The sequence below is a fragment of the Gopherus evgoodei genome, chromosome 23 (assembly GCF_007399415.2).
Source record: "Gopherus evgoodei ecotype Sinaloan lineage chromosome 23, rGopEvg1_v1.p, whole genome shotgun sequence".
NCBI classification, from domain to species: domain Eukaryota; kingdom Metazoa; phylum Chordata; order Testudines; family Testudinidae; genus Gopherus; species Gopherus evgoodei.
In genome coordinates, this window is record NC_044344.1 from 14014460 (window position 1) to 14041481 (window position 27022).

Here is a 27022-nt window from a genome sequence, read left to right on the forward strand (position 1 = left end):
CATCTCCATTGTCTTCACTGAAAACAGCAGTCTTCCTTAATGCCCAGAGTTTTTCATTTCAAAACTATCGCTTATCTATTACATCTCAAAACCAATTTAAGCCTTTTGTAATGTATTAGAATTATTCATTGTAGACAGCTGGTGCAGATGAATTGCTGTAGTTCAATTGAAGTGTGGACAAGGACAAACTTAACCTGAAAATCAGGCTTAATAAACATGGTGGTAAAAATACCAGGAGCTGCCAGAGCCTTGCCTATACTAAGGCTCCCTCCATTTCAGCTGATCTAGTGAGAGTAGTTTTGTAAAATTCCATAGTGTAAGCAAGACCCAGCAAGCTCATAGAAAGACTCATGGCAACTAATTCAGTGGCCTGACATCTTCTCTGGATGATGTATATTAGCCAAAGTGAATTCTTTGTGCCTCGTAATTCTCAGATGAAATCCTGTTTGGGGAAAAGTGGTAGCTGAGAACACAGACAAAACAGTTCTCACATCACTGAATTCCAAGAATACTGTAAGTCCACAAGGGCAACCTGAAGAGATGAGAAACATCCAACTTCCCACAGGGAAAACTCATCTCCAAGAGCTGCTGGAAGCAGTTAGAACCCATCCTTCAAGATTAGTGTTCAGGGCTCAACTCCCTGTTCTTAGGGATAAGAAAGAGGTCTGGAGGCATCCTCAAGGGGCTGAACAGGCTGATTAAAATGATGAAATTCAGGATGGAGACTCTAGTTTTTACTCTTGCTGCAGTCTCTCCAGATGGCTCAATGTTGGGGACCAGTCAAAAACTTATTGGCATATACCAGTCATTGACAACTACTTCTGATTTGCTTAAGGAGACTGCCACAAGCAATATAAAATACATTGCCCTTAGATCAGTCCTCCGCTCCCAGGGTTTTCATGGTATCAGTAGTGATAACAGCTTGAGTGACAAGTTGGGGTACTTGTTTATGCCGATATTTAGAAAACAGAGTCATCAGAGCATCAGCAGAGGGTATCCAGTGAACACGCTCCATGCTTCAGGCTATGAATTTGTGATAAACGTATTGCTCCCTGGTTCTCGCTCAGATGACAATCCATGTAGGATTTGAGATAACAGGGACACTATTTTCCTAATGCAGAAATGATAGGATAAGATCCAGGCACTGATTTCTAAGTTGTCATGAAACAGATTTGTCATTTATCTGTTCATCCTGTGTCTTCTAGGTTTTCTAGCTTTACGCAGGTTATTTCATGGGTAACACTGGTGCATGTGTGTCAAGGATTCCTTAAAATAACCTGGACCCATTCCTGATGAGATGAAAGGAAAGGAATTAGTCATTCAGTTGTTGGACATAGGAAGCCCACATTATAAGATAGTGAAAGATATCTGAACATGTTCTGACCAGCTCTACTGGCCACTATTTACTGGTCAGTGTAAACGAGGATAACTAGTATTGATCATGGCCAGGATTGAGTGTTGCTGGGACCAGGGTATAACCACAACCACCTGATGATGCTGACTTTTGTCCTTGGTAAAATTATCAAAAGAGCCTAAGTGACTTAAGCTGTGAAGGTCAGGTCTACTCTATTAAACACTTTCTCATGTATAATAATATTGGTAGGAGTGTGACATTTTTTAACATTTCTGCACTGTCAAAAACCCAAGAGCAGCTGCTGTTATACTGGCATAAGTCCTTTTGTCTTCAGAGTTTGTTTTGCTCAGGGAACCAGCATAAGCTATGTCAGCAAAAGCATTTTATTGGCAGTATAAGCTGCATTTACAATAGGAGGGTTTGCTGGTATAGCTACACTGATAAACCTTTTCTAGTGTAGATCTGGCCTAAGTCTGTCACTTTTGAAAATGGACGTTAGGTTCCTAAGTCAGTATGGCATTCTTAAAACTTGTACCTCTTGTCTATACTGATCAGTCGAGCCAGCCAGAGACTTCAGCCAGAAGGAGCAGAAGCAGCCAAAACAGGGACTGTTGCACTGTGGGGTTGGGGGTGTGTAAAAGAGGCCCAACCACAACCATCTCCCCTCTATGTCCACAGTTCTGAGTCCAGGGAAGAGACCATGTCCCATATGGAGACATTAGGACCCATATGGTCTCCTTGCTCCTTCTATCTGGCCTTGAGGGAAAACTGTAGATAAGAGGCAGCCAGAGACTCCAGCCAGTAGGAGCAGAAGTAGCCAAAGTAAGGACCTTTGGACATTCAAAGAACTGCCTACAGTTTTGACTGGACTTAATCTGCACTGAGCAGTTTGTTCCAACCCTCTCCCTCCCACTGCTTCACAGTCTCTTTGCCACAGCGTCACTCCACATCTGCCTCCTCACCATCGTCATCTCTTCCCCCACTCTGTCTCCTATCTGTTTAGATCAGCGGTTCTCAGCCAGTGGGCCACATGTGGCCCAGTTAGCACACAACTGCGGCCCAGCTGTGTGCTTAAAAAAGAGTCAAAATTTGCTGCTCTGTCTAGTAGAGGACGGGGCTGGCTGAGGGGGAGACAGTGTCTGGCAGCCTGCAGGATGGCTAATACCAGCAGGGGGCTTATGAGTGCAGCAAGGGTGCAGGAGAGTGTCTCTCTGGGCAGGTTTATGGGGGGAGGGGTGCTGGGAACCAGGAATTCCCAGGTGCTAAGTTTTAGGGGGGGTTCCACACCTAGGGTCTTGGCTGCCAGCCTTCACCTGGTGCTCCACTCCTGGCTCAGCGCAGGGGTCCTGGCTGACTGGCCCCGCGCAGCTGGATCCCGGTCTGGCTGCTGGTGGCCCTGCTCAGTGCGGTGCGGTTCAGCTGCCTGGCCCTGCAAGGCAGGATTCTGGGTCCCAGCTGTCTGCCCCCCGCCCAGGGCTCCCCTCCGGGCCCCTCTGTGGCAGGGTCTCTGGGTGTGGGGGGCACTTGCCATAGGGGACTGTAGAGGGTTGGTTTTTTTTGGGGTGGGAAGGCACGCTGTAGTTCTCAACCTGCAGCCCACAATGATAGTTTGAGAACCACTGGTTTAGATTGTAAGTTCTTTGTGGCAGGAGCACTCTACTGTGTGTTTGTATACCTAGCAGCACAGTGGGGTCCCCATTGTTGGTTGGGCCTTTGACCCTACTGTAATAAACATGATTATTGATAATCATATTCAACTGCTTATAGTGTTGCTTAATTCCACTAAGATTACCTAGTGAAGACAAACTCCACGAGAAACTGTTCAGAGATATTTGGGATGGATTTTATTCACTCTTGGCATGGAGTCAATACAAGATATCGTATGTATTGATTGATTCTTTTGGTGGAGTGAGGAGAGGAGTTCCTGGGGAGCAGTCTTGCATATGCAGAGTGATGCCTTTTTATAGCTGCTTGCTGAATAATATGCATTAGACATCATGACTATTTGAACTACAGGTAGTCAGGAACTTGTCAAAATATTTTTCACTGGAAAATGCAGATTCATCAAAACAAAACTTTTTGTGGTAAAGGGTCAGTTTTGACAAATTTTTCAACTTCTAAATTGTTGATAACTAACAATTCTAGTTTTCAGTTTGAAATGACTTTTTGTTGAGAAATGAAAGGTAATTATAGTAAATAAATAAAATGGTCAGAATTGAAACCAAACATTTTGACTGACCTAACTTTTTCGAATTTTTGGTTAATAAAATTATAAAGATTTTGCCTTTCGTCTAAATTTGGGAATTTTTTTGCTATCGTGGAAATTTTGGCAGGATGGGAAAACAATTTCCCTCCCAGCTTTTTAAAATGAGAGCTGGGAGGGAAATTGTTAATTCACAGGTTCTGAAGATTGAAAATGCTGTGGTTAGTTAATGTAGGAGACCTTGGTATGCTTCCTTCTCCTGGGGCTTGTCTTTCCTGACTAGCAGGGACAAAACATTCTGCAGAAACACTGCAAGAAGCAGTAACAGGTAGGGCAACCAGATGTCCTGATTTTATAGGGACAGTCCCGATTTTTTCTTTTATAGGCTCCTATTACCCTCCCACTCCCGTCCCGATTTTTCACACTTGCTGTCTAGTGACCCTAGTAATAGGTAGGATTTTTTTTCACACCAGTGTCCCCATTGACAGGGTGATCCTAAGAGCACCAGCATGAATGTAGTAAACTCCTTGGTGTGGAATTGAAAGACCTCTTTTGATTAAATATTACAGTGAAGGACCAGTTTGAACCTTAAAGATATATGCATGCATAAGAGATATGCATGCATACCCCTATGCCATTCGTTGAAACCTTGGCTTGTTTGCTAGATGTATTAGCTAAGCAGAACATTCATGTTGCCATGGATTTTAATGCTCTCAACTCCATATTTCACACACAGCATGATGACTATTGTACATGAAACCAAACCAAATGATTTGCTCTATCTTCAGTACTTGTAAGAGGGAACAGGTTTATCATAGGATGCAGTATCTGAATATAACCTAATTAATCTCCATTCCATTCACAGTTCTTTCTCTAGTGAAATTATTTCTTTTCAGTAGAAATAAATAATGCCCACTTCTTGATGTCCGATGAAGCAGGGGGTTGGACTAGATGACCTCCTGAGGTCCCTTCCAACCCTGATATTCTATGATTCTATGGTACATGTGTAAAGCAGGTGGTTTTCCACTCGTTGCTTATAGGTCCTCACCCTCTAATAGAAATTTGCTATTGGAATTGTAGACATTGAAACACATATATTAAAAAATTAAATACACCTCTTCCTCGATGTAACGCCGTCCTCGGGAGCCAAAAAATCTTACCGCATTATAGGTGAAACTTCCATTATATTGAACTTGCTTTGATCTGCCAGAGTGTGCAGCCCTGCCCACCGGAGCGCTGCTTTGCCACGTTATATCCAAATTCATGTTACATTGGGTTGCGTTATATCGGAGTAGAGGTGTACCATATTGTGCCTGCTTTCTTTATAAACTTGAACTAAAGGAATTTTCGCAAACCGTGCATGCAAGTGGCTCAGTTGGTTCAGTACTGGAGTACTGTCCACTCTCTCGTATCCCTTGTCTGCAAGGAGATGAGGTCTTTGAAGCACAATTGGAAGTCACATAATTAAAACCTGGATTCAGGTCTGAGCATTTATTCTCTAACACCTGGTGTTCAGAGGAGTTAAATGCAGCCCTACATGCTATTTATGTGCCGCACTTTTGACTTAAATGTTTAATAACATCTCCCATTTTGAGACTTTTCAGAAGCTGTGTAGCAAGGTTCACATCTATGTGAATTTTCTAGCTAGAGTGTTTTTTTTCTTAGTTTGGATGCCTTGAGGGCAGCTATACTAGGGCAGCATGAAATATTGATCAAGAAACACTTCAGGCAAGTGTGAAGGAGGCCTAGTGGGAAGGGGTGTGTTAGGTTATAGAAAGCATGAACTATTTTCCCAAGGGTCATGTACCTTCTGCAGCATGAAACTGGTATTTAATTTACAAAGGCTTGGTTTGTTTTTTGAATTTAAACTGCACTTCACTTTTTGCTTGTTTGTGTGTTTGGATAGCATCATCTCATGGTCTTAATGAGTCATTTTATACTATCTGAAATTATGTGGTGTCTGTACAAATCCAGATTTTGATTTTCTATGAAAGGTCCATGACTGAGATGCTGTTGCCACCCTATATCCAAAATAGCCTAAATTTATGGCCTTACAGGCACTTTGCAAGGCCTATCTATTTTCTTGGGCTTGCGGGGGTGGAGGTGGGGGGAGATTGAGAGGTATGGGAAGGTTGAAGTCCCTAGAATAGAATATTTAATTTTGGTTTTTGCCTGTTTGTTGGTGACTGTGAAGGTGGGGTTAATCTGGATTAGGTTTATTTTAGTTGTGTGAATTGGGGTAGAGTTTGGCTGAATTTCAGTTCAAATTTTGAAGGAACCTGCGCACCTCTTTTGTTAACCTGCTGGCTAGAACTGAGAAGACCTATGGGCATGCATTTTAAAACACGTGTCCATATCCTGCACAGAAATATAACACATGAATTATACTATATTTTATACTTAAAGGTGAACACTTCAAGAATCTTTTCTATTCTATCTTCTGAAGTTGTGTATGAATTGTACATTTTAATTTGTATACAAGGCTTTTGGACAAGCTCTTTAATTTAAAAAATCTAAGAGAGTAATTACATTTACTGAAAAATATTTGCTTTGAGAATGGAAAACCAGAAGGCGATTACTACTTTAGAATCATCAAAAATATGACCAGGGGAATACCTAGTAATGGCTACTAGTAAGAACTGTAGCACATCTCTTGATTTTTTTACATACATATATGCTCAACATCCTCAAGTTGTGCCAGACTCAGGTGTTGAAATTCCAACTTGGTCAGGCAGAAGCTTGGACCCTGTACTAGATAAAAGCTGCTCAATAAATCAAAGCAGTTTCAGAAAGAAGTTGCATTCCTGAATCCTTTTTAAACCATTCACACAGAATGAATTACAACAGCTGTTGTGACTTTGGAGTTGCATTTTTCTCTTGATTATGCTTCCAACATACAGTTGGAATATGAATGTGGAGTACCATGCATATTAGATTATCCCTTTTCTGCACAGCACAACTGTCTGTACAAGGTGACCTTGATGTATTCTTAGATTTAGTGCTGAATATACATCGGTAAGAAACAACTGTATGATTCAATACCCTTTTGGAGGACTCCTGCCACCATGTCTCATAGAAGGAAAATGACTCAATCTGTGTCATAGCCGATGTACCTTAGATTCGAAGCCTGATCTTCTGCACAACATGGGACAGAGAACTCCCTCAAAATAATTCCTAGAACAGATCTTTTAGAAAAACATCAAATCTTGGTCAGTGGTGAATCTAGCACAACTGTGGTAGGTAGTTTAAAGGGTTAATTACCCTAACTATTAAAAATTTATGCCTTATTTGTAGTCTGATCTGTTTACCTTCTGTTTGAACTTTTGGATCCTGTTATACCTTTGTCTGCTAGACTGAAGAGCCCATTATTCAATATTTGTTCCTCCTTGCAGGCACTTAGTGTAATCAGCTCACCAAATAACCTTTTCTTTGTTAAGCTACAAAAATTGAGCACCTGGAATCTATCACTATAAGGCATGGTTTCTAATCCTTTAATCATTCTTGTGGCTCTTCTCTGTACCCTCTCCAACTTATCAGCATCCTTCTTAAATTGTGGACACCAGAACTGGACACAAGATTCCATCAGCAGTTGCACCAGCACCAAATTCAAAGGTAAAATAACCTACTTAAGATTCCCCTGTTTATGTATCCAGGGGTCTCATTAGCCCTTTTGGCTACATTATTGCACTGGGAGCTCATGTATTTAGGTAATTATCCACCACGACTCCCCAGATCTTGTTTAGAGTCACTGCTTCCCAGGATAGAGTCCTCCATCCTGTAAGTATGGCTACATTCTATGTTCCTATATGTATATATTTACATTTAGTCATATTCGGGTGCATATTGTTTGCTGGTACCCAGCTTACTAAGAGATCCAGAATGCTCTGAATCAGTGATCTGTTCTTCATTATTTATCATTCTCCCAATTGGTGTCATTGTCAAACTTTCAGTGGTGACCTTTCCTCCCTGACCCCCCCACTCCAGGTCATTGATCAAAATGTTAAATAATGAACATAGGACCTTTGAGACCCCAGTAGAGAAACACCCAATCAATGATGATTCCCTGTTTACAATTATGTTTTGAGACCTATCAGCCAGCTTTTAATCCATTTTAATATGTACCATGTTAATTTTGTATTCTAGTTTTTTAATCAAAACGACATGCTGTACCAGTCAAATGCCTTATAGAAGTCTAAGTATATTATGTCAACACTATTACTTTATCTACCCAACTTGTAATCTAATAAAAGAAAATCAGGTTACTTTGACAAACTGTTTTTCATAAACCCATGTTGTTTGGTATTAATTATAGTACCTTCCTTTAATTCTTTATTAGTGGAGTCTCACTATCCGTTATCTTGCCTGAACCACTGAGCCTGAGCCACTCCATTATCTTGCCTGAGATTGATGTCAGACTGACAAGCCTGTAATTATTTGAGTCATCTCGTTTACCCTTTTTAAATATCACAATGTTAGCTTTCTTCCAGTCTTCTGGAGCTTCCCCAGTGTTCCAAGACATACTGAAAATCAACATTAATGGTCCAGTGAGCTCCTCAACCAGCTGTTTTAAAGCTCTTCGGCTCCTGGACTGGTTGATTTAAAAATGCCTAGCTATAGTAGCTGCTGTTTAACATCTTCCTAATTTATTGTTGGAATGGAAAATAGTTCTTCATCATCGTATGACCATACCATCTGATTTTTCCTGCTACAGGACAGAAATATTTATTGAACACTTCTGCCTTTTTTGTATTACTGTTGTTAATAATAATAATAATAATTCTACCATTGCATCTAGTAATGGGCCATTACCAGTATTAGTATTCTTTTTGTTCCTAATATAGTTACATTCCTCCTTATTGTCCTTAACTTTGCTGACCGTATGTCCCCCTTTGGTAAGGGAAGCAATTTTCTGTAATTCCTGGCTTCTGATTTATGTTCATTACTATCATCTCCTTCCTTCCATTTGTTGTATAGTTTTTTAAATATTTATAGTGCTTTCAGTTCTCTAAACCAGGTTAGTTTTTTAACCAATTCGGCTTTATTCCTTGATTGGCTTTTGGGGCATCTAGTAAAGTGTTCTTAAGCAATTCCCAATTATCAGTCATATTTTTCCAATTAAACTCTTCCTCCCAGCTGATTTGGCTCACAAGTGTTTTCAGCTTTGTGAAATTGGCCCTTTTAAAAAACACTCCTCATCTGCTTCCCATTATTCATTTAACCACCACAGCTGGTAGGGGAAACAGATTTTCAAAGCCTGGAGAGCCTATCCAGGGCAAACTAAAGATTGGAGAAGAACATAGGTGGGGATTCATGTTTTTTTTAATTCAACTGAATATTGTGTGTGTGGTTGCTTTAAAACTCCTGTGGTTTTTAAATGGTTCTGGCTAGGCTTTGACGCTAATATTGCATTGATATTCATAATCAGATGTCATGAAAAATTCTTAACATAGTTTGGTGTGGCCGAATCCACATTAGCTGTCCATGTGATGGTATAGATTGACTTAGCTGGAAGCATCTTGAAATGTAGCTAAAAGTCTAGTGTAGTGTGGGGGAAATTGGCTCCATCTGTCTGTGGACATTTATAAAGCACATATCACCTTGCTGTGTTATGGGGATTAAAGGAAAAGTAAAATCAATCCAGAAAAGAACAAAAATTGGCTCTTTTGAAAAAACAAAAACTGGGAAGAAACCTCAATTTCAAGTCAAGTCTCTTTGCTCTAATTTTCCACTGGTGGTAGTTGTAAATATGTTTATTTAACTGGAGCTCTTTCTTTGCCTTAGTAAACAAAAGTTTTAGGAGCGAGCAATTGTTTGAGCAGTGAACATGAATGCATTAAGACTTTGCTCCTAATCTTTTTCTGCAGTTAGGAAGGATGCACAAGCCTTGGGTCTAATTGATTATGGAAATTAGATGGAAAGTGAGCCAGACACTTGCTAAATATAGAGATTGGAGCTCACCAGCGCCCTGATGGCGCTTTGCATTTTAATTGGAATATACCCTTTACTGGCCACCTGGTTCGAGTGTGTCAACTATAGCAAGTTTTGATTCAGGATAAGAGGATTGGATATCTGCCTTTTATGTTGGTCTTTCCCAAGAAATCAAAAAGCACAAATGCCACCCTTGGTGACTTCAGTCAGACAATAACTTGGGGAAAGATAACTAGAAAGCATCTATTAGATTAATCTGTTTACTCTGCATTCTCTCGGAAAATCTGAATTGCAACCCCAGGCCCCCTGTTTTAAGTTTGACAAGCCTGGGAGTTTCCCTTTTGTGGTATAACCTGGGAGACCCATTAAAGGTTTCTGGTTGCATCATAAGAGCAAGAGTTGAAGCAGCATATGATACGACATCTGTAAAAGAAGCCTATGACAATTGGTGCTTCACTAGGACTTTTCTACAATACCACCTTATTTCCAAAGATTTCAGAGAGACTGCATATACAGTCTTGGGATGTGACCAAATTGCACTTAACTGAAAGTCTAAGAAACTGGATTGTGCTGTACCTTAAAACTGTTTGTTTTTGTTCTGCTTCAGTGTGTGTCTGTAGTTTATCATCAGTAATTTTATTATGTTCTAGGAGTTAAGAACATTTTAAAAAATTAGATTAATGGTTTTTACTCTATGATAGTGTTTATATAAATTCATTCTCAAGGTTGCTGTTGTACTTACTGTTAGGCTGCACATAACAAATCGTGGAGACAGCCTTGGAAAACTTTAGAATAGTTTTAAGGTGGTCCCTTAGGGCTTATTTTTCCCTCTGTGTCCAACTGCTTTACCTCATTTTAATGGTTTGTTAGATATTGAAATGTATTTTTCTCCTGTTGTGTGTGTGTGTATGTGTGAGAGAGAGAGAACGAGGCACTGTATGGATCAAAAGACTGCTAATGATATAGAGCCTTCCACCTCTAGCTCACCAGTTCAGATCCAGTCTGGGTCAGTAACAACTTAATGCTATTGCTCTGTTATTTTTAGTATGCTCACCATGGTATAAGACAGCCCAATAAAGGCAAAGGGCCCCCACATGTTTACATTCTAAAACCAAACGAGAAAACAGCGAAAAGGATAATTTAGGGGGTTAATTATAGATGGGGCTGGTAGCTCTGACTATTAATGTTGCCTGGCACTTCTCACTACAAGATCCTGTTTTCTATTGTGTATAACATTGCCATACTTTGACAGTGTGGGCTGAAATTTTTCATGCCAGATGTCTGGTTAAGGCTGAATTGTTTTAGACAGTTTCCACCAAAATGGCCTAGCTGTTTCTGAGACTGAGGCTATGTCTGCACTAGCACTTTTGTCAGTTGGGTGTGAAAAAAACACCCACAGACAGACAAACTACACTGACAAAAGCACTGGCGTGACAGTGCTATGTTGTTGGGAGTCACAATTGCTGCTCATTGGGGGCGGTTTAATTATGCCGCTGGGAGAACTCTCTCCCATCAGCATAGAGTGGCTCCACGATTGAGCATACACCGGTGCCGCTGCTGTGCCGCGGTAAGATCTGTAGTGTAGACGTAACCAGAGATTAGCGTTCTGCAATGTTAACTTTCTGGTAATCTCTTCTTCTGAGAAGCGCATGCTTTTGAGCAGCGGAGTTAAGATTTTGCTTCTGATTACATAAGTAGAAATAAAATCAGCTCCAGAAATCCAAGAGGTTTTTTTTAAAAGAGCTGGCTGAGGAGCTTGCTGGACATAAGAATGGCCCTACTGGGTCAAACCAATGTCTTCCAATAGTGGCTGGTGCCAGATGCTTCAGAAGGAATTAACAGTGCAGGACAATCATTGAGTGATCCATCCCCTGTTGTCCAGGCCTAGCATCTGGCAGTCTGAGGCTTAGGGGCATCCAGAGCATGGGGTTGCATCCCTGACCATCTTGGCTAATAGCCATTGATAGCCCTATCCTCCATGAACTTATCAAATTCTTTTTTTAACCCAGTTGTGCTTTTGGCCTTCACAGCATCCCCTGCCAATGAGTTCCACAGGTTGACCATGTGTTGTGTGAAGAAATACTTCACTTTGTTTGTTTTACATCAGCTGCCTATTAATTTCATTGGGTGACTCCTGATTCGTGTGTTATGTGAAGGGGTAAATAAGTTTCTTATTCATTTTCTCCACAACATTCATGGTTTTATAGACCTCTGTCATATCCCTCCATTATCTTTTCCCTGCTGAACAGTTCCAGTCTTTTTAATCTTTCCTCGTATTGACAATGTTTTATTCCTCCATGTACCACAATCACCACACAAGTCTCGCTGGGCCAAGTAGAGCACACTAGAATAACACACACTACTGTGGCTCAGTGTTAAAATGGTCTTTCAAACCCTCTCTGAGCCATATAGCTCCGTGTTGAGCTCTTCTAATAGCCGTTGTGTCTGGATGTTCAAATTCAGCAGACAACCACTCCACCCCGGCGGAAACTTCCTCCATTTTCTTCACACACATTGTGCAGGACACAGCAGGGAGATATAACCATTGGAATAAGAACATAAGACCGGCCGTACCAAGTCAGACCAAAGGTCCAGCTAGCCCAGTATCTGTCTACCGACAGTGGCCAATGCCAGGTGCCCCAGAAGGAGTGAACCTAACAGGCAACGATCAAGTGATCTCTCTCCTGCCGTCCATCTCCACCTGCTGACAAACAGAGGCTAGGGACACCATTCCTTACCCATCCTGGCTAATAGCCATTTATGGACTTAACCACCATGAATTTATCCAGTTCCCTTTTAAACGCTGTTATAGTCCTAGGCTTCACAACCTCCTCAGGCAAGGAGTTCCACAAGTTGACTGTGCACTGCATGAAGAACTTCCTTTTATTTGTTTTAAACCTGATGCCCATTAATTTCATTTGGTGACCCCTACTTCTTGTATTATGGGAATAAGTAAATAACTTTTCCTTATCCACTTTCTCCACCTCACTCATCACTCTATCATATCTCCCCTTAGTCTCCTCTTTTCCAAGCTGAAGAGTCCTAGCCTCTTTAATCTTTCCTTATATGGGACCCTCTCCAAACCCCTAATCATTTTAGTTGCTCTTTTCTGAACCTTTTCTGTGAGATGAGGAGACCACATCTGTACACAGTATTCGAGAACTATCCACAATGATTCCAAGATCTTTTTCCTGATATTTTTCTCACTGAGCTCCAATCTTGTGAGTAAACATCAGCAACTCTTCACTCTACCAAAGGCACATTCAGCTGTCATTCTGCACCTGCTGAGCTGGTAGTTGAATGATTCCTTGCTGTCAAGGTGGCTGGTGTACGACTTCATGAGCAAGGGGTGGGCTCGGTCCCTCAGGATCACTGTCGGCATTTCTACATTCCCAATAGTAGATTGGCTGGCTGGGAAAGAGAGTCCCTGTTTGTAGCTTTCTGAACAGTCCTGTGGTCTTAAAGACAAGAGAATCACCCAACTTCCTTGATCAGCCCACATTTGACGTCTGTGAAGCATCCCAAAATGCTTGCACAACCATAGAAAAGTAGCTCTTTCTGCTGATGTACTCAGTGGCAAGGTGGTCTGTTGCCAGAATAGGGCAGACAGGCATGCTGTCTATTGCTCCACCACAGTTCGGGAGCCCCATTGCTGCTGATCAATCCACTGTGTCCTGCGTATTGCCGAGAGTGACAGCAGGAGCTGATTTAATGGCTCTGCACACTTGCATGACAATGGCCCCCCCAGTGGATTTCCTGACTCCAAATTGATCCGACTGACTGGTAGCAATCTGGCGTTGCAGGTTTCCACAGTGCAGTTGCCACTTGCTTCTCCATTGTCAGTGCAGCTCTCATTTTGGTGTCCCTGCACTGGAGGGCTTGGTTGAGTTCAGTGCACAGATCAGGAATGTGACCTTGTACATCCAAAAGTTCTGCAGCCACTACTTGTCATCCCAAACCTGTGTTACAGTCTGATCCCGCCAGTCAGCACTTGTTTCTTAGGACCAGAAGCAGCACCCCGCTATCTGCAACTGCTCTGTGAACGACTTTGAATTGGTTCTTACTAGGTCCCACACCAGTCTGTCCTCCAAGGAATTGTCATGATTCCCCACTCACTCAGTTCTTCTTGCAGCCTTGCAATACTCCAGGATTGTGTTCCCCGTGTTTGCACTGCTCATGACAGTGGTGCAGATCTGTTCATTTTCTGTTTGAGATGGTGGCCAACAAGGAGAACTGCATGGGTTTGTGGGGCTTCGAAAAAAAGACACACATTATGAGCTGTAGATAATGTTATGGAATAGAGAGAGTTGCAAACTGGGAAGATGCTTCCAATCACCCCATGTGACTCGTTCCAGCCTCATCATGTGTTGCCTAAACTTCACAAAAGACAGTGCACTGTACGGTAGCCAGCAGCATAGCAGAATACCTACCCGTGGTGCTCTGCATTGATTCAAGCACTCTTGGTGACTATGCACACTGCCAATAAAAAGAGCCAAGTATGCATGTGGACAAGTGATGTGTTAACTGCAATGGCTGTATGCCAATGTAACTTGAGTCAACATAACTTTATAGTGTGTACACGGCCTATGCATCTGATGATTTTATTCTTTACTGTAGTTTCAATCAATTTGCCTAGTACTGAAGTTAGACTTAACCAGTCTGTAATTGCCAGGATCACCTCTGGGCCTTTTTTAAAAAATGGGCATTACGTTAGCTATCTTCCAGTGATGTGCAGAGTATCATTAAAGGGATAGGTTACATACCACAGTTCTGCATTTTCATATTTGAGTTCCTTCAGAATTCTTGGTAAACGCCATCTGGTCCTGGTGATTTAGTACTGCTTAATTTCTCAATTTGTTCCAAAACCTCCTCTGTCAACACCTGAATCTTGGACAGTTCCTCAGATTAGTCACCTAAAAATATTCCTTCAGGTGATGGAATCTTCCCTCACATCCTCTGCAGTGAAGACCAATGCAAAGAATTAAGTTAGCGTCTTTGCAATGGCTTTGTCGTAATTGAATGCTCCTTTAGCACCTCAGTCAGCCAGTGGCCCCAATGATTGGCAGTCTTCCTACTTCTGATGTACTTAAAAGATTTTTGCTGTTAGTTATTGTGCCTTTTGCTAGTTGCTCTTCTAATTCTTTTTTGGCCTACTAATTATCCTTTTTCACTAGACTTGCCAGAGTTTATGCTACTTTCTATTTTCCTCAGTAGGATTTGGTTTCCAATTTTTAAAAGATATCTTGTTGCCTCTAGCCGACTCTTAGTCTGCTTAGCCATGGTGGCATTTTTTCGTTCTCTTATTTTAAATTTGGGGTGTATATTTAGTTTGAGCTTCTATTATTGTATTTTTAAAACATTTCCATGCATCTTGCAGACTAGAAATATGAAGTATTACTCTGTAGTCCTATTGTAATTATGCAAAGTGTGGTCCGTTAATGGTGGCTTCCAATCTTGATGGCTCCCATTGACTAGGACAATTGGTTGTGAATGGCTCTGTTTACTTGCAAACTTTCCTGGGGATGTGTAGGCCAGCCCTGGAAGAATGAAAGCTGGGAATCTCACCGGACATGTGACCATGTCACATGATACTGGAATCCATCTTAGATTTGGTCCTTTTCCATTTAGAAGGAGGGGTGGGGATCCAGAGAGACAAAGGGTTCCCACTGAAGCTATAAAAGGGGGTTGATCAGAACAAGGAGGCTGCCAGTCATGAGAAATCCCCTAGTTACCACCTGAGCAGGAACTAACAAGAACTGTACCAGGGGAAAGGATCGGGCCCAGACCAAGGAGGAGTCTTGTCTGTGAAAGAAGCTTATTGGCCCATCTCTGAGGGTGAGATTTACCTGTACTCAGTTTCTTAAATGTATTAAGCTTAGACTTGCGTGTTTTGTTTTGTTTTCTTGGTAACTGACTTTGTTCTGTCTGTTATTACTTGAAACCACTTAAATCCTACTGTTTATACTTAATAAAATCACTTTTGTTTGTTAACAAACCCAGAGTAAGTTATTAATACCTGGGGGAGCAAACAGCTGTGCATATCTCTCTATCAGTGTTAGAGGGCAGACAGTTCATGAGTTTACCCTGTATAAGCTTTATACAGAGTAAAATGGATTTATTTGGGGTTTGGATCCCATTGGGAACTGGGTGTCTGGGGGTTGGAGATAGGTTACCTGCTGAGTGGTTTTCAGTTAAAGCCTGTAGCTTTGGTTCAGACCTGGGTCTATATTGCAGCAGGGTAACGTGTCTGGCTCAACAGGGCAGGGTTCTGGAGTCCTAAGCCATCAGGGGAAAACGGGCTCAGGTAATTTCAGCACATCAGGTGACAGTCCCAAGGGGGTCTCTGTGACCAAACCCGTCACAACATGTACCAGTCAATATGGGGATAGTTGAAATCCCCCATTTTTATTGAGTTTTCTACGTTTGTAGCCTCTCTAATCCCCCTGAGCTTTTCACAGTCACCATCACCATCCTGGTCAGGTGGTCGATAGGATGTTCCTATTGATATACTCTTATTCAAACATGGAATTTCTATCCATAGAGATACTATGGTACTGTCTGATTCATTTAATTTTTTTATATATTTGCCTCTGCCTTCTTTCACATAGTGTTACTCACCCACCAGCATGACCTACTGTCATTTGTACCCAACACCAACACCAGAATAAAAGTAAAGTAGAATGTCATTTTAAATTGCTCAGTTTCACATATGAAAGTCATACACTTTTTTGCAAATCATTGTCCTGCATTTTTTAATGGGTAAGTAAAATAGATCCTGAGCTCTAATGCAACCCCATTGTGCCACACTGGCACAGGAAAAAAGGTGAAAAAGCACCTAGATCTTCCTAGCTTGAGGATTCCCTTACTGTCATTTACGATAAGGCTCCTTTACTCCAGGGGCTCTCAATCTTTTTCTTTCTGAGTTTCCCTCCCCCTCACGCCACCATGCTATGAAAACTACAGGGCCCAGTGAAGAAGGAGGGGACTCGTGGGTTGCCCTGCACTTCCCGACTCCTGCTTCCCACCTCCGACCTGGCCCCAGGGGATGAGGAGAGAAGGAGGTGGGTGTGGCATGGTTAAGCTGCCCCAGGGACTGCCCTGCTCTTGCACTGCTGTTTGGGGGGGGGAATGCCCTCTGTGCTCCCCCCCACAACTCCACTCATGGACTCAGGGCTTCCGCCCTGTGGGGAGCACCAGGGCTCGGGATTCAGCCCCATGGCTCCTGGCTTCATCCCTGTGGGGTGTGTTGGGGATCAGGGCTTCAGCCCCGCGGAGGGTGCTGGGGCTCAGGCTGTGAGTTTTAGCTGCAGGGCCCTGTGACCCCCCTGTAAAGGGCTTGTGGACCTCCAGGGAACTGCAGACCCCCGGTTGGGAACTGCTGCTTTACACCACTCTGGCGATTGTAAAGGAGCCTTAAAACTTTTACACGGTTTTTAGGCTCCTGGGGGAATTGACTAAGAATGGGAACAATTAACTGTCAATGGGAACATTAGCAGCCTGCCTACTTAGTTTTTACGGTTCTGCCTCAAAGTCCTACTCCTCCAAGCCAGGGGCACCACAATAGCAAGTGAGAGGGACAGAGTGTTGCTTGCTCATTCGCAGGCAGGCATGTGCCCAGCCCTGCCCCCTTAACATCTCTCCACTGACACCCAGTCTCCCCACCCCTCTGCACAGTGATCTACATCTCTGCCGGCTGCTCCGGGCAGACGTGCCTGGGTTGCCAGGGATGGGGCACATGTTCCCCACAGATTTATTTGCTCCCCCATTTTTTCTGCAGGGAGCAAAGAAATCTGCAGACAGTATGAATTCTGTGCCTCAGGAGTAACTCAATGAAGAAATTGAAGGAGGGTAATGTAATTATTGCCAGTTAACATGGGTTTATGGAAAATAGATCGTTTTACTTGTAAGCTCATTAAAAAAAAAAATCAAGTTTGATCAATAAAGGAGATAGTGTTGATGGAATATACTTAGATTTCTATAAGGCATTTGGCTTGGTACAGCATGATATTTTGATTAAAAAAACCTAGAATGACGCATATGCTAAATAGATTTAAAACAGGCTAACTGTTAGGTCTCAAAATGTGATTGTAAATGGGGAATCATCATTGAGCTGGTGTGTTTCCAGTGAGGTCCTGCTGTGATCTATTCTTGGCCCTATGCTATTTAACATTTTCATCAATAACCAGAAAGAAATCATACAATCATCTCTAGTAAAGTTTGCAGATGATACAAAAATTGGAGAAGTGGTAAATAATGAAGAGGACAAGACACTGATTCAGAGTGATTGGGATCGCTTGGTGCCAGCAAACAATGTGTGTCTGAATGTGGCTAAATGTAAATGTATACATCTAGGAACAAAGAATGTAGGCCATACTTCCACAATGGAGGACTCTCTCCTGGGAAGCAGTGACTCTTAAAAAGATTTGAGGATTATGGTGGGTAATCAGCTGAACATGAGCTCCAAATATGACGCTATGGCCAAAAGAACTAATGGGATTCTGGGATGCATAAACAGGGGAGTCTCAAGTAAGAGTAGAGAGATTATTTTACCTCTGGCACTGGAGCGACCACTTCTGGAGTACTGTGGCCAGTTCTGGTGTCCACAGTTCCAGAAGGATGTTGATAAATTGGAGAAGGTTCAGAGAAGAGCCATGAGAATGATTAAGGGATTGGAAACCATTTCTTATAGTGCTTGATTCAAGGAACTCAATCTATTTATCTTAACAAACAGAAGGCTAAAGGGTGAGTTGATTAATCTGTAAGTACCTACATGGGGATCAGATGTGTGATAATGGGCTCTTCAATCCAGAAGAGAAAGGTAGGACGTGATCCAGTGGCTGGAAGTTGAAGCAGGAAAAATTCAGACTGGAAATAAGGCATATGTTTTGATAGTGATTAACCATTGGCACAGTGTACCAAGGGTTGTGGTGGGTTCTCCATCAGTGACCATTTTTAAATCAAGACTGGATATTTTTCTAACAGCTCTGCTCAACGGATTATTTTGAGGGAAATTCTATGACTAGTTACAGAGGAGATCAGACTGGATAATAACAATGGTCCCTTCCAGCCTTGGAATCTAGGAATCTTATTTCTGAGGGCTTGGTTCATGAAAGGAAGGTCTTAGCCAATATGTAACAATATGCTTCCAGCTACCTGGAACGTAATACCCTCTGGCCATACTAGAAGCCGTAGTGCATATTATGCAAATGCTTCCTTAAAAGATTGATGTTTGCAAGTGTTCAAAGCCTAGATTTTCTGCAGAAAGGTGTAGAGAATGATCTAACGTGTACTCTAAGGACTTTCTTCACCCTTGGGGGTGGGTGGGGGGATTGATGGGTGGTGGGGAGATTGACTCACAATCTGTTGTGTTGTGGTTACCAGCTAACAAAAAATGCAAATGTTAGGGAATAAGTAGTGAGAGAATTGTTTTGACCTGGAAGTCAAGGGTTCAGGCAATGTTACATAGGGGATCAGATTCCTTCTTAGTTCTTGGCATGCTAAAGGTGAGACCATTTACTACAGAGACAGCATGTTCTAGCCCGTAAGGGAGCAGCCTGCTGTCTGTTTCAGGAATAAGCCTTGTCTCTTGAGGGTGAGGGGCCAGCCATTGGTTGGAGATGTTTTATACTACAAAAGGGCTTTGAGTTAAAAGCGAAAATGAGGAGAGGGTCATTCTGAGAAAATATTACTGTACCTTTTAGGCCCCATGAGCCTTAGTGTCTCTTTAAATATTCTACCGCTTTAGTTCTCTTTAAATATTCTACCTCTTTAGTGAAGAGCATCTGTATATCTGTTTTTCCTCTGTCAGTACTCCTGATCTTCTCTCACATATAGGAAGATGTTTAGTAAACCTTGCAAGAGAGAACTTCTGACACCGCTTCATACAACAAATAAATTCCACTCTGGAAATCGCCTTAGATAATTAATCCTTGTGTAAATAGAAGGCTTGATGTGCATATGTGGGGCTCAGGAGAGAGATAAATTCTCTAGCAGAGCCCTGAGTGAGTTGTGAAGCACTCTTTTCATGGGTAGGAGGCTCATTATCTTTCAAGTGTAACCCTATGAAGAAACAAAAATACAAGCCATCATCTTGGTAAATGATCCTAAAGTTGAAGGGCAGCTGTGTGCTGATTTCTCAGGAATGTGCATGTTAGCTGGAGAGCACTCAAATGAACGCATTAAAGTTATCTGGTTACAAGATAGGAACAATGCTACCTGCTCAGCTAGGGCAATGCATTTTCCCCCATGTGAAGGTAATTTTCCTCTTATACATTGTAATGAAATCAAGAATCTGATGTTGATAGAGGCAGAACTGCAGACAGGTCAGCACTTGCTGTGGGAAGACCACTTGAAAACAATGTTGTCGCAGCCATGTTGGTCCCAGGATATTAGAGCGACAAGAGGAGGAGGGAATATATTTTATGGGACCAACTGCTGTTAGAGAGAGACCCTGAGTTGGAGACCCCCTGCAGAGTAGACTTTACGTCCCAACATGTCCATCCATCTACAAGCTACACAGAGCTTGTCTCTTTCACCAAAAGAAGTTAGTCCACTAGAAGATATTACCTCACCCATCTTCTCTCTTCTTGAAAGCAGGCACAGCAACAAAAGAAAAAAAGGAAAAATTCTTTACCATCAAGGTCCAGCAAAGCTAGACACAAATGCTTGTCATTACCTTTTTATTTGCATGATGTGTCTGCAAGGACGTCTGAGAGCATACAAGAGTTTCTGCTTTAGGGCTTCTCTTCGGAGTTTTATGGTGCACTCTAGGGTATAAATGTAGCAGGGAATCCTGGGAGTGCTGATTAGTCTGGCTGAGCAGAGGTCACCATACTTATTGTCCCATCATTCTTCCTTTCCCTTTCCTCCAGTCCTGTAATGCAGGGAGGTGGCACAGTAGTACACAAGGGATGAAGTGTTTGGGGATGTAACCTGAACCAAAGATTTGCTTAATTCCATAGAAGGATGATGGCTGAAATCAATTACTCTTTTGCTGAATTTATTTTATTCATTTCTAGCTGATACTGTGCTAAAATTCTGCTCCCTAAATACATAGGAATGGAAGCAGCTCTGAGATTAGCATCTGTATAACAGGATTTTTGACCCAATTTAAGTTTTACAGAAAAGCGAATTCCCCCAAAATTGCATCACTTTCTTTTTTCCTTCTGCAGAACTTGGGTAGGAACAGAATGTGAAAGTATATTAGAGGGTAAATGATTTCACAGCTTCGTATTGTTAAAAATCTCAACTCTTCTCCTCCTCTAGGTCTGGAGGGGCACACTAGCCCGCCTTCGGTATAAGAGGACAAGGGCTGCCCTCACAATAATTAAGTACTACCGCCGCTACAAGGTAAAGTCCTACATCCGTGAGGTCACCAGGCGTTTCCATAACGTCAGGTCCATGAGGGATTATGGAAAGCATGTGAAGTGGCCCAGCCCTCCAAAAGTGCTGCGCCGTTTCGAAGAAGCACTGCAGACAATTTATCACAGGTACGAGGAAAACCCTTTATTTCATTCTAAATGACAGACATCATTGGTCATAAACTAAAACATAAGAATCAATGGCCATTGCTAATTCTTATGTGAATATATTTTTCATATAGTAGATGTACTTTTATTCTGTAGAAGACATATTGTGTGTATTGTGACAAAGTCAGATGGATGGCTATAAAAGGGTCCTCATATTGGGTTCTGGGAGGTGGACAGGTACAAGCCTGCCCGTGGCTAAAGGAAGCTCCCCCAGCCTATGGGGAGGATCCGCCGAGCCCGGGACTCAAATAGTTTTTCAGCCTGCCTCCCCTTAATTAACAAGGACAGGTGTGTGGGTCAAAGGGTCAAAAATAGGGAGCCTGAAGGGAACAGTGAGCAGAGAACCCTGAACAGCGCCCACTGCTCCTTGAAGGTGCCATGGGAGCCAGCGGATGCTGCCCAGAGGAACTCTGCCCGGATACGTGAATGGAGAGAGGAACTTCCCCAGGGTGCCGTGGGGCTAAGGTGGAGTATAAGCTGGCCCACTGGGGTTGCTCACCCTCAACAGGTGGCATTAGGTCCCACCATTTAGTGTCAGTGCGAGACACGAGGATGAGGAAATGGAGAGCATGGCGCATGAGCGTGTACAGATATGCCTGTGGCACAGTTCGAAAGCAAACCGGCTGCAGGTCACACAAGGTATGTATGGGTGGGGCAGCCGGGGAGGTTCACGGGACAAGGGCCTGATGAAAAGAGGGTGTGGGGTGGGCAGGGATTATCCTTCTGCAGGACCTGCTGGAGATAAGGCTAAGAGGCGGGTGACAAGGCTGCCCTCATCTCCTGCAGTATGCGCCGGGGAGTATGTGTAAACTGAGAAGGAGTTATCTCAAGTCAATTAGGGATACCTACGTGGGGAATTAGGGATACCTAGATTAAATTAAGGGCTGTCATTAAAGGGAAATGGGATAGCTGAGCCAAGAATTTGGCTTGCAGAACCTTTATTACTGGTGATGTGCTAACAGCCCAGCATGGTTCTTGGATGCCAGGGCATGTTTACAGGACTTGCAGGTAGGAAAACATTTTATTGTGGAATTGGAGACAATAAACATGGAGTTCCATGTTTATTGTCTCCAATATTGTGATGCCATCTCTTACAAAGTCACTAAGTGTGTTGCTTGAAAAATGACTTCAGCTGAATAATGACAGCTAGAAAACTCTGTTTACCCCGACCCTCCCAATGTAAATCACGTAAGGCTCCAGATTAGTCTGGTCTTGCTATGGGGCACAGATAAACTTTGGAGTTGATTTCTGTTTTCTTTTTTCAGGTGGAGAGCAAATGTGCTCATCAAGAGCATCCCACCAGAAGATCTGCCTCAGGTCAGAGCTAAGGTTGCTGCCATGGAATTGTTGAAGGGTCACCGAGCAGATATTGGGCTACAAAGAGCCTGGGAGGGTAACTATATTGCATCGGTGAGTGCTGTGATAGAAATGTTCAGTCTTTAGTCAGTGCAGCTGAACAGGGAAGAGCTTCCCTGGTGAGGGCTAAGGGAATCAGGAGAGGAGAGTCTGAAAACAGTGTGGGTTCTAAAAATGAAATGCATTCCAACTCCTCCGATAAGAAGTAGTCTGTAAAACATTTCAAAAAGGTTCCAACTTTTACTATGCTAAGAACTATAATTTTGTAAATACCAAATCTTATTCTCATTATTCTTGAGACCACTGTTAATCAAGATACCGATTAATATTGTCAGTTGACTCTTCCAGTGGCCAGAGATATGATGAAAAATGCAACGTGAGACTAAAATTGTAGTAGTTAGGCTGGAAGTTAGAAAATAGCATAAACGGAGGTCTAGGCAGAGAAAAATGCTAAACTGTCTGCCTCTGAGCGCGTAGTGGAAATCTCCTTATGCATCTTCCTCAAAGGTAGCTCCAGCTTATTAGAGCCTTCCTTTTCCCCTTAAGCCCTTTGTTTCTAAAAGGTCCTTTAGAAAAGCATGTAAAACTCAGGATGCTGTGTTTCTGTACTGCAAGGAAATGACTGATAAAGTCTCATGATAAGGGAATGTATTACAGACTTCTTGGTGAGCTTACCATTCCATCAGGCCTAGGTTGACAAAGCATGATTGCTCTATTTGGTAATTAAGAAAAATTATGTATCTTCGTTTGCTCTTCCAGAAACCAGATAATCCTCAGACCACAGGCTCTTTCATGCTTATTGCCAATGAGTTGAAGAGGAAGGACAAGTACATGAATGTGCTCTTCTCATGTCACGTCCGCAAGGTAAGCAGAATGAATGGTTGATAGAGGAGGAGAGAGAGAAATCTACAGAAAGTCAGAAGCTAGGCTGGGAATAGAAATGCCACAGACTAATTTTCTTGTGGCTGAAGTGAAGTTTTCTGATGCTAAGGATGAGGAGAAAATATTTGAATTCTGAGCAGCCTTTTCTGTTCGTTTGTTGCTTTAGGGAGATTGAGTTTGGAGTAGATGTTTTATCTTCTGTAATATATCAGGTGGAGTTCAAAGCAGCAGCCCGAACAGAAGGCATATCATTGAAGGTTGCTTTTCACTAAAGCTCACAGGCACTGAGTAACAAACTATTCTCTAAATTCCTTTGTGATCTAGCTCCATCTGGGTTGCATTTCCCTAGTTTGTTTGTGAGAAGATCATGCAATACAGTATCTAAAGCTTTACTAAAGTCAAGAAATACCACATCTACTGCTTCCCCCCATCCACAAGGGTTATTAACCTGTCAAAGAAACCTATCAGGTTGGTTTGACACGATTTGACTGTTACTTGTCACCTTTTTATCTTCTAGATGTTTGCAAATTCATTGCTTGATTATTTGCTCCACTTTCTTTCTGGGTACTAAAGTTAAGCCGATTGGTCCATAATTGCCTGGCTTGTCCCTATTTCCCTTTTTATAGATTGTCACTTTATTTGTCCTTTTCCAGTCTTCTGGAATCTTTCCCATCCTCCGTGATTTTTCAAAGATAATTGCTAATGGCTCAGATATCTCCTCAGGCAACTCCTTGAGTATTCTAGGATGCATTTCACAGGCCCTGGTGACATGAAAACATCTAACTTGTCTAAGAAATTTTTAACTTGTTCTTTTCCTATTTTAGCCTCTGATCCTACCTCCTTTTCACTGGCATTCACTATGTTAGATGTCCAATGACCACCAACCTTCTTGGTGAAAACCAAAACAAAGAAATTATTAAGCACCTCTACTAGTTCCACACTTTCTGTTACTGCTTTTCCGCACTCATTGAGTAATGGGCCTACCCTGTCCTTGGTCTTCCTCTTGCTTCTATTATGTTTGTAGAATGTTTTCGTGTTACCCTTTATGTCTCTAGCTAGTTTTATCTTGTTTTGTGCCTTGGCCTTTCTAATTTTGTCCCTTCATACTTGTGTTATTTGTATTAGGGCTGTCAAGGCAATACAAAAAATTATGGTGATTAATCAAACTGTTAATAATAGAATACCATTTATTTAAATATTTTGGATGTTTTCTACATTTTCAAATATATTGATTTCAGTTACAACATAGAATACAAAGTGTACAGTGCTCACTTTGTATTTTTTTAATCACAAATATTTTCACTGTAAAAAACAAAAGAAATAGTATTTTTCAGTTCACCTAATTACAAATACTGTAGTGCAATCTCTTTATCGTGAAAGTTGAGTTTACAAATGTAGAATTTTGTGCAAAAAATAACTGCATTCAGAAAGAAAACCATGTTAAACTTTAGAGCCTACCTGTCCACTCAGTCATTCTGCAGCCCATCACTCACACAGACAAGTTTGGTTGCAATTTGCAGGAGATAGTACTGCCTGTTTCTTGTTTTCAGTGTCACCTGAAAGTGAGAACAGGCATTCGCATGGCACTGTTGTAGTCAGCGTTGCAAGATGTTTGTGCCAGATGCGCTAAAGACTCATATGTCCCTCCATGCTTCAACCACCATTCCAGATGACGTGCATCCGTGCTGATGACAGGTTCTGCTCAATAACAATACAAAGCAGGGCGGACCGACATATGTTCATTTTCATCATCTGAGTGAGATGCCACCAGCAGAAAGTTGATTTTATTTTTTGGTGGTTCAGGTTCTGTAATTTCTGCATCTGAGTGTTGCTCTCTTAAAACTTCTGAAAGAATGCTCCAAACCTCTCAGATTTTGGACAGCACTTCAGATTCTTAAACCTTGAGTCGGGTGCTGTAGCTATTTTTAGAAACCTCTTATTGGTTCCTTCTTTGCATTTTGTCAAATCTGCAGTAAGAGTGTTCTTAAAATGAAGATGTGCTGGGTCATCATCCGAGACTGCTGCAACTTGAAATATATGGCAGAATGAGGGTAAAACAGAGACTTACAGTTCTCTCCCAAGGAGTTCAGTCACAAATTTAATTAGCACCTTTTTTTTTTTAAGGAATGGAAGCATGTCCTCTGGAATGGTGGCTGAAGCATGAAGGGGCATATGAATGTTTAGCATATCTGGCATGTAAATACCTTGCAACGCTGGCTGCAAAAGTGCCATGTGAATGCCTGTTCTCACTTTCAGATGACATTGTAAATAAGAAGCAGGCAGCAGTGTAATGAAAACAGATTTGTCTTAGTGATTGGCTGAACAATAGGACTGAGTGAACTTTAGTGCCTACAAGTTTTACATTGTTTCATTTTTGAGGGCAGTTATGTATCTTTGTACATAATTCTACTTTTGTAAATTACACTTTCACGATAAAGAAATTGTACTACAGTACTTGTATGAGGTGAACTGAAAAATACTATTGCTTTGTTTATAATTTTTACAATGCAAATATATGTAATATAAAGTGAGCACTGTACACTTTATATTCTGTGTTGTAATAGAAATCAGTATATTTGAAACTTATTAAATATTTTTGGATGTTTCTCTACACTTCAATTGATATTCTGTTGTTTAACAGTGTGATTAATCACAATTAATTTTTTTGAGTTAATCACTTGAGTTAACTGTGATTAATCGACAGCCCTGGTTTATATGCATGCTTTGTAATTTGAAATAGTTTCTACTTTTTGTAGGACTCTTTTTTTTTGAGTTTCAGATCGTTGAACCAGGGTTTTCTCTTACCATACTTCCTTTGTTCTTGCGCCCTTAATAATATCTCTTTGAAAAACTGCCAACTGTCTTCAATTGTTTTTCCCCTTAGACTTGCTTTCCATGAGCTCTTACCTACCAACTCCGAGTTTGTTAAAGTCTGCCTTCTTTAAATCTATTGTCTTTATTTTGCTGTTCTCCCTCCTACCATTCCTTAAAATCATGAATTCTACCATTTCATGATCACTTTCACCTAAAGGATGGTTGTGTTGATCTGTGTCTAGGGGATTGTGCTTAAAGAGTTGTGTAGGTAGCAAATAAGTATGTGGTGAAGTCAGCGGCTGTGTGTGTTTGGGGGTATAGTATATGTTGGTTGTGGTGTTTGTATCATTTTGTGTGCGCACCTGTGGGGTTGTGCTGGGAGATTTATTTGTGTAGGTGATGGGCCAATCAATCCACTATCTGTGTAGTCTCCCTTATACAATCAATTAAATTGTTACATGCAAATTAGATGTAGAGTAAGAGTGGTGATTTGTTATTACCTGTGATATAATGGTCTAGGACTCTTCTCATGGCAGAGGTACATGCTTTACTGTAGCCGTACACTGCACATGTAATTGATAGTCAAAATGGCTGAACTTAAAAATTTGGTAGTAACAGACCACAAAACCCAGTGATGATTGAACCTAGTGGTATGCTGAACACAGAGTCCTCAGCCATGCTAGTAGTTGTTTCCATCACATCACACTGACTTAGCAGTCATTCTAGGCTTCCGAATAACAATCTTGAAATCTTATCAAGTAGATGAAGGTCCCAATCCAGCAAACACTTAGATTCATAGATTCCAAGGCCAGAGGAATCACTGTTGTCTTCTAGTCTGACCTTCGGTATCACACCGGGCCAAGAACTTCCTCAATATAATTTCTAGAGCAGAGCTTTTAGAAAAACATCCAATCTTAATTTAAAAACTGTCAATGAGAGAATCTACCATCACCCTTC

General features: G+C 41.7%; 1 protein-coding gene across 1 annotated transcript in view; it reads left to right on the top strand.

The window, feature by feature from the left end:
* MYO1D (myosin ID) overlaps positions 1–27022 on the top strand; it is a 341939-nt gene that overhangs the window by 168291 nt on the left and 146626 nt on the right. The window contains exons 17-19 of the mRNA XM_030541463.1: positions 20751–20974; positions 22279–22423; positions 23129–23233. Of these exons, the coding sequence (XP_030397323.1) occupies positions 20751–20974; positions 22279–22423; positions 23129–23233 (474 nt within the window). The remainder of the gene's footprint in view (positions 1–20750; positions 20975–22278; positions 22424–23128; positions 23234–27022) is intronic.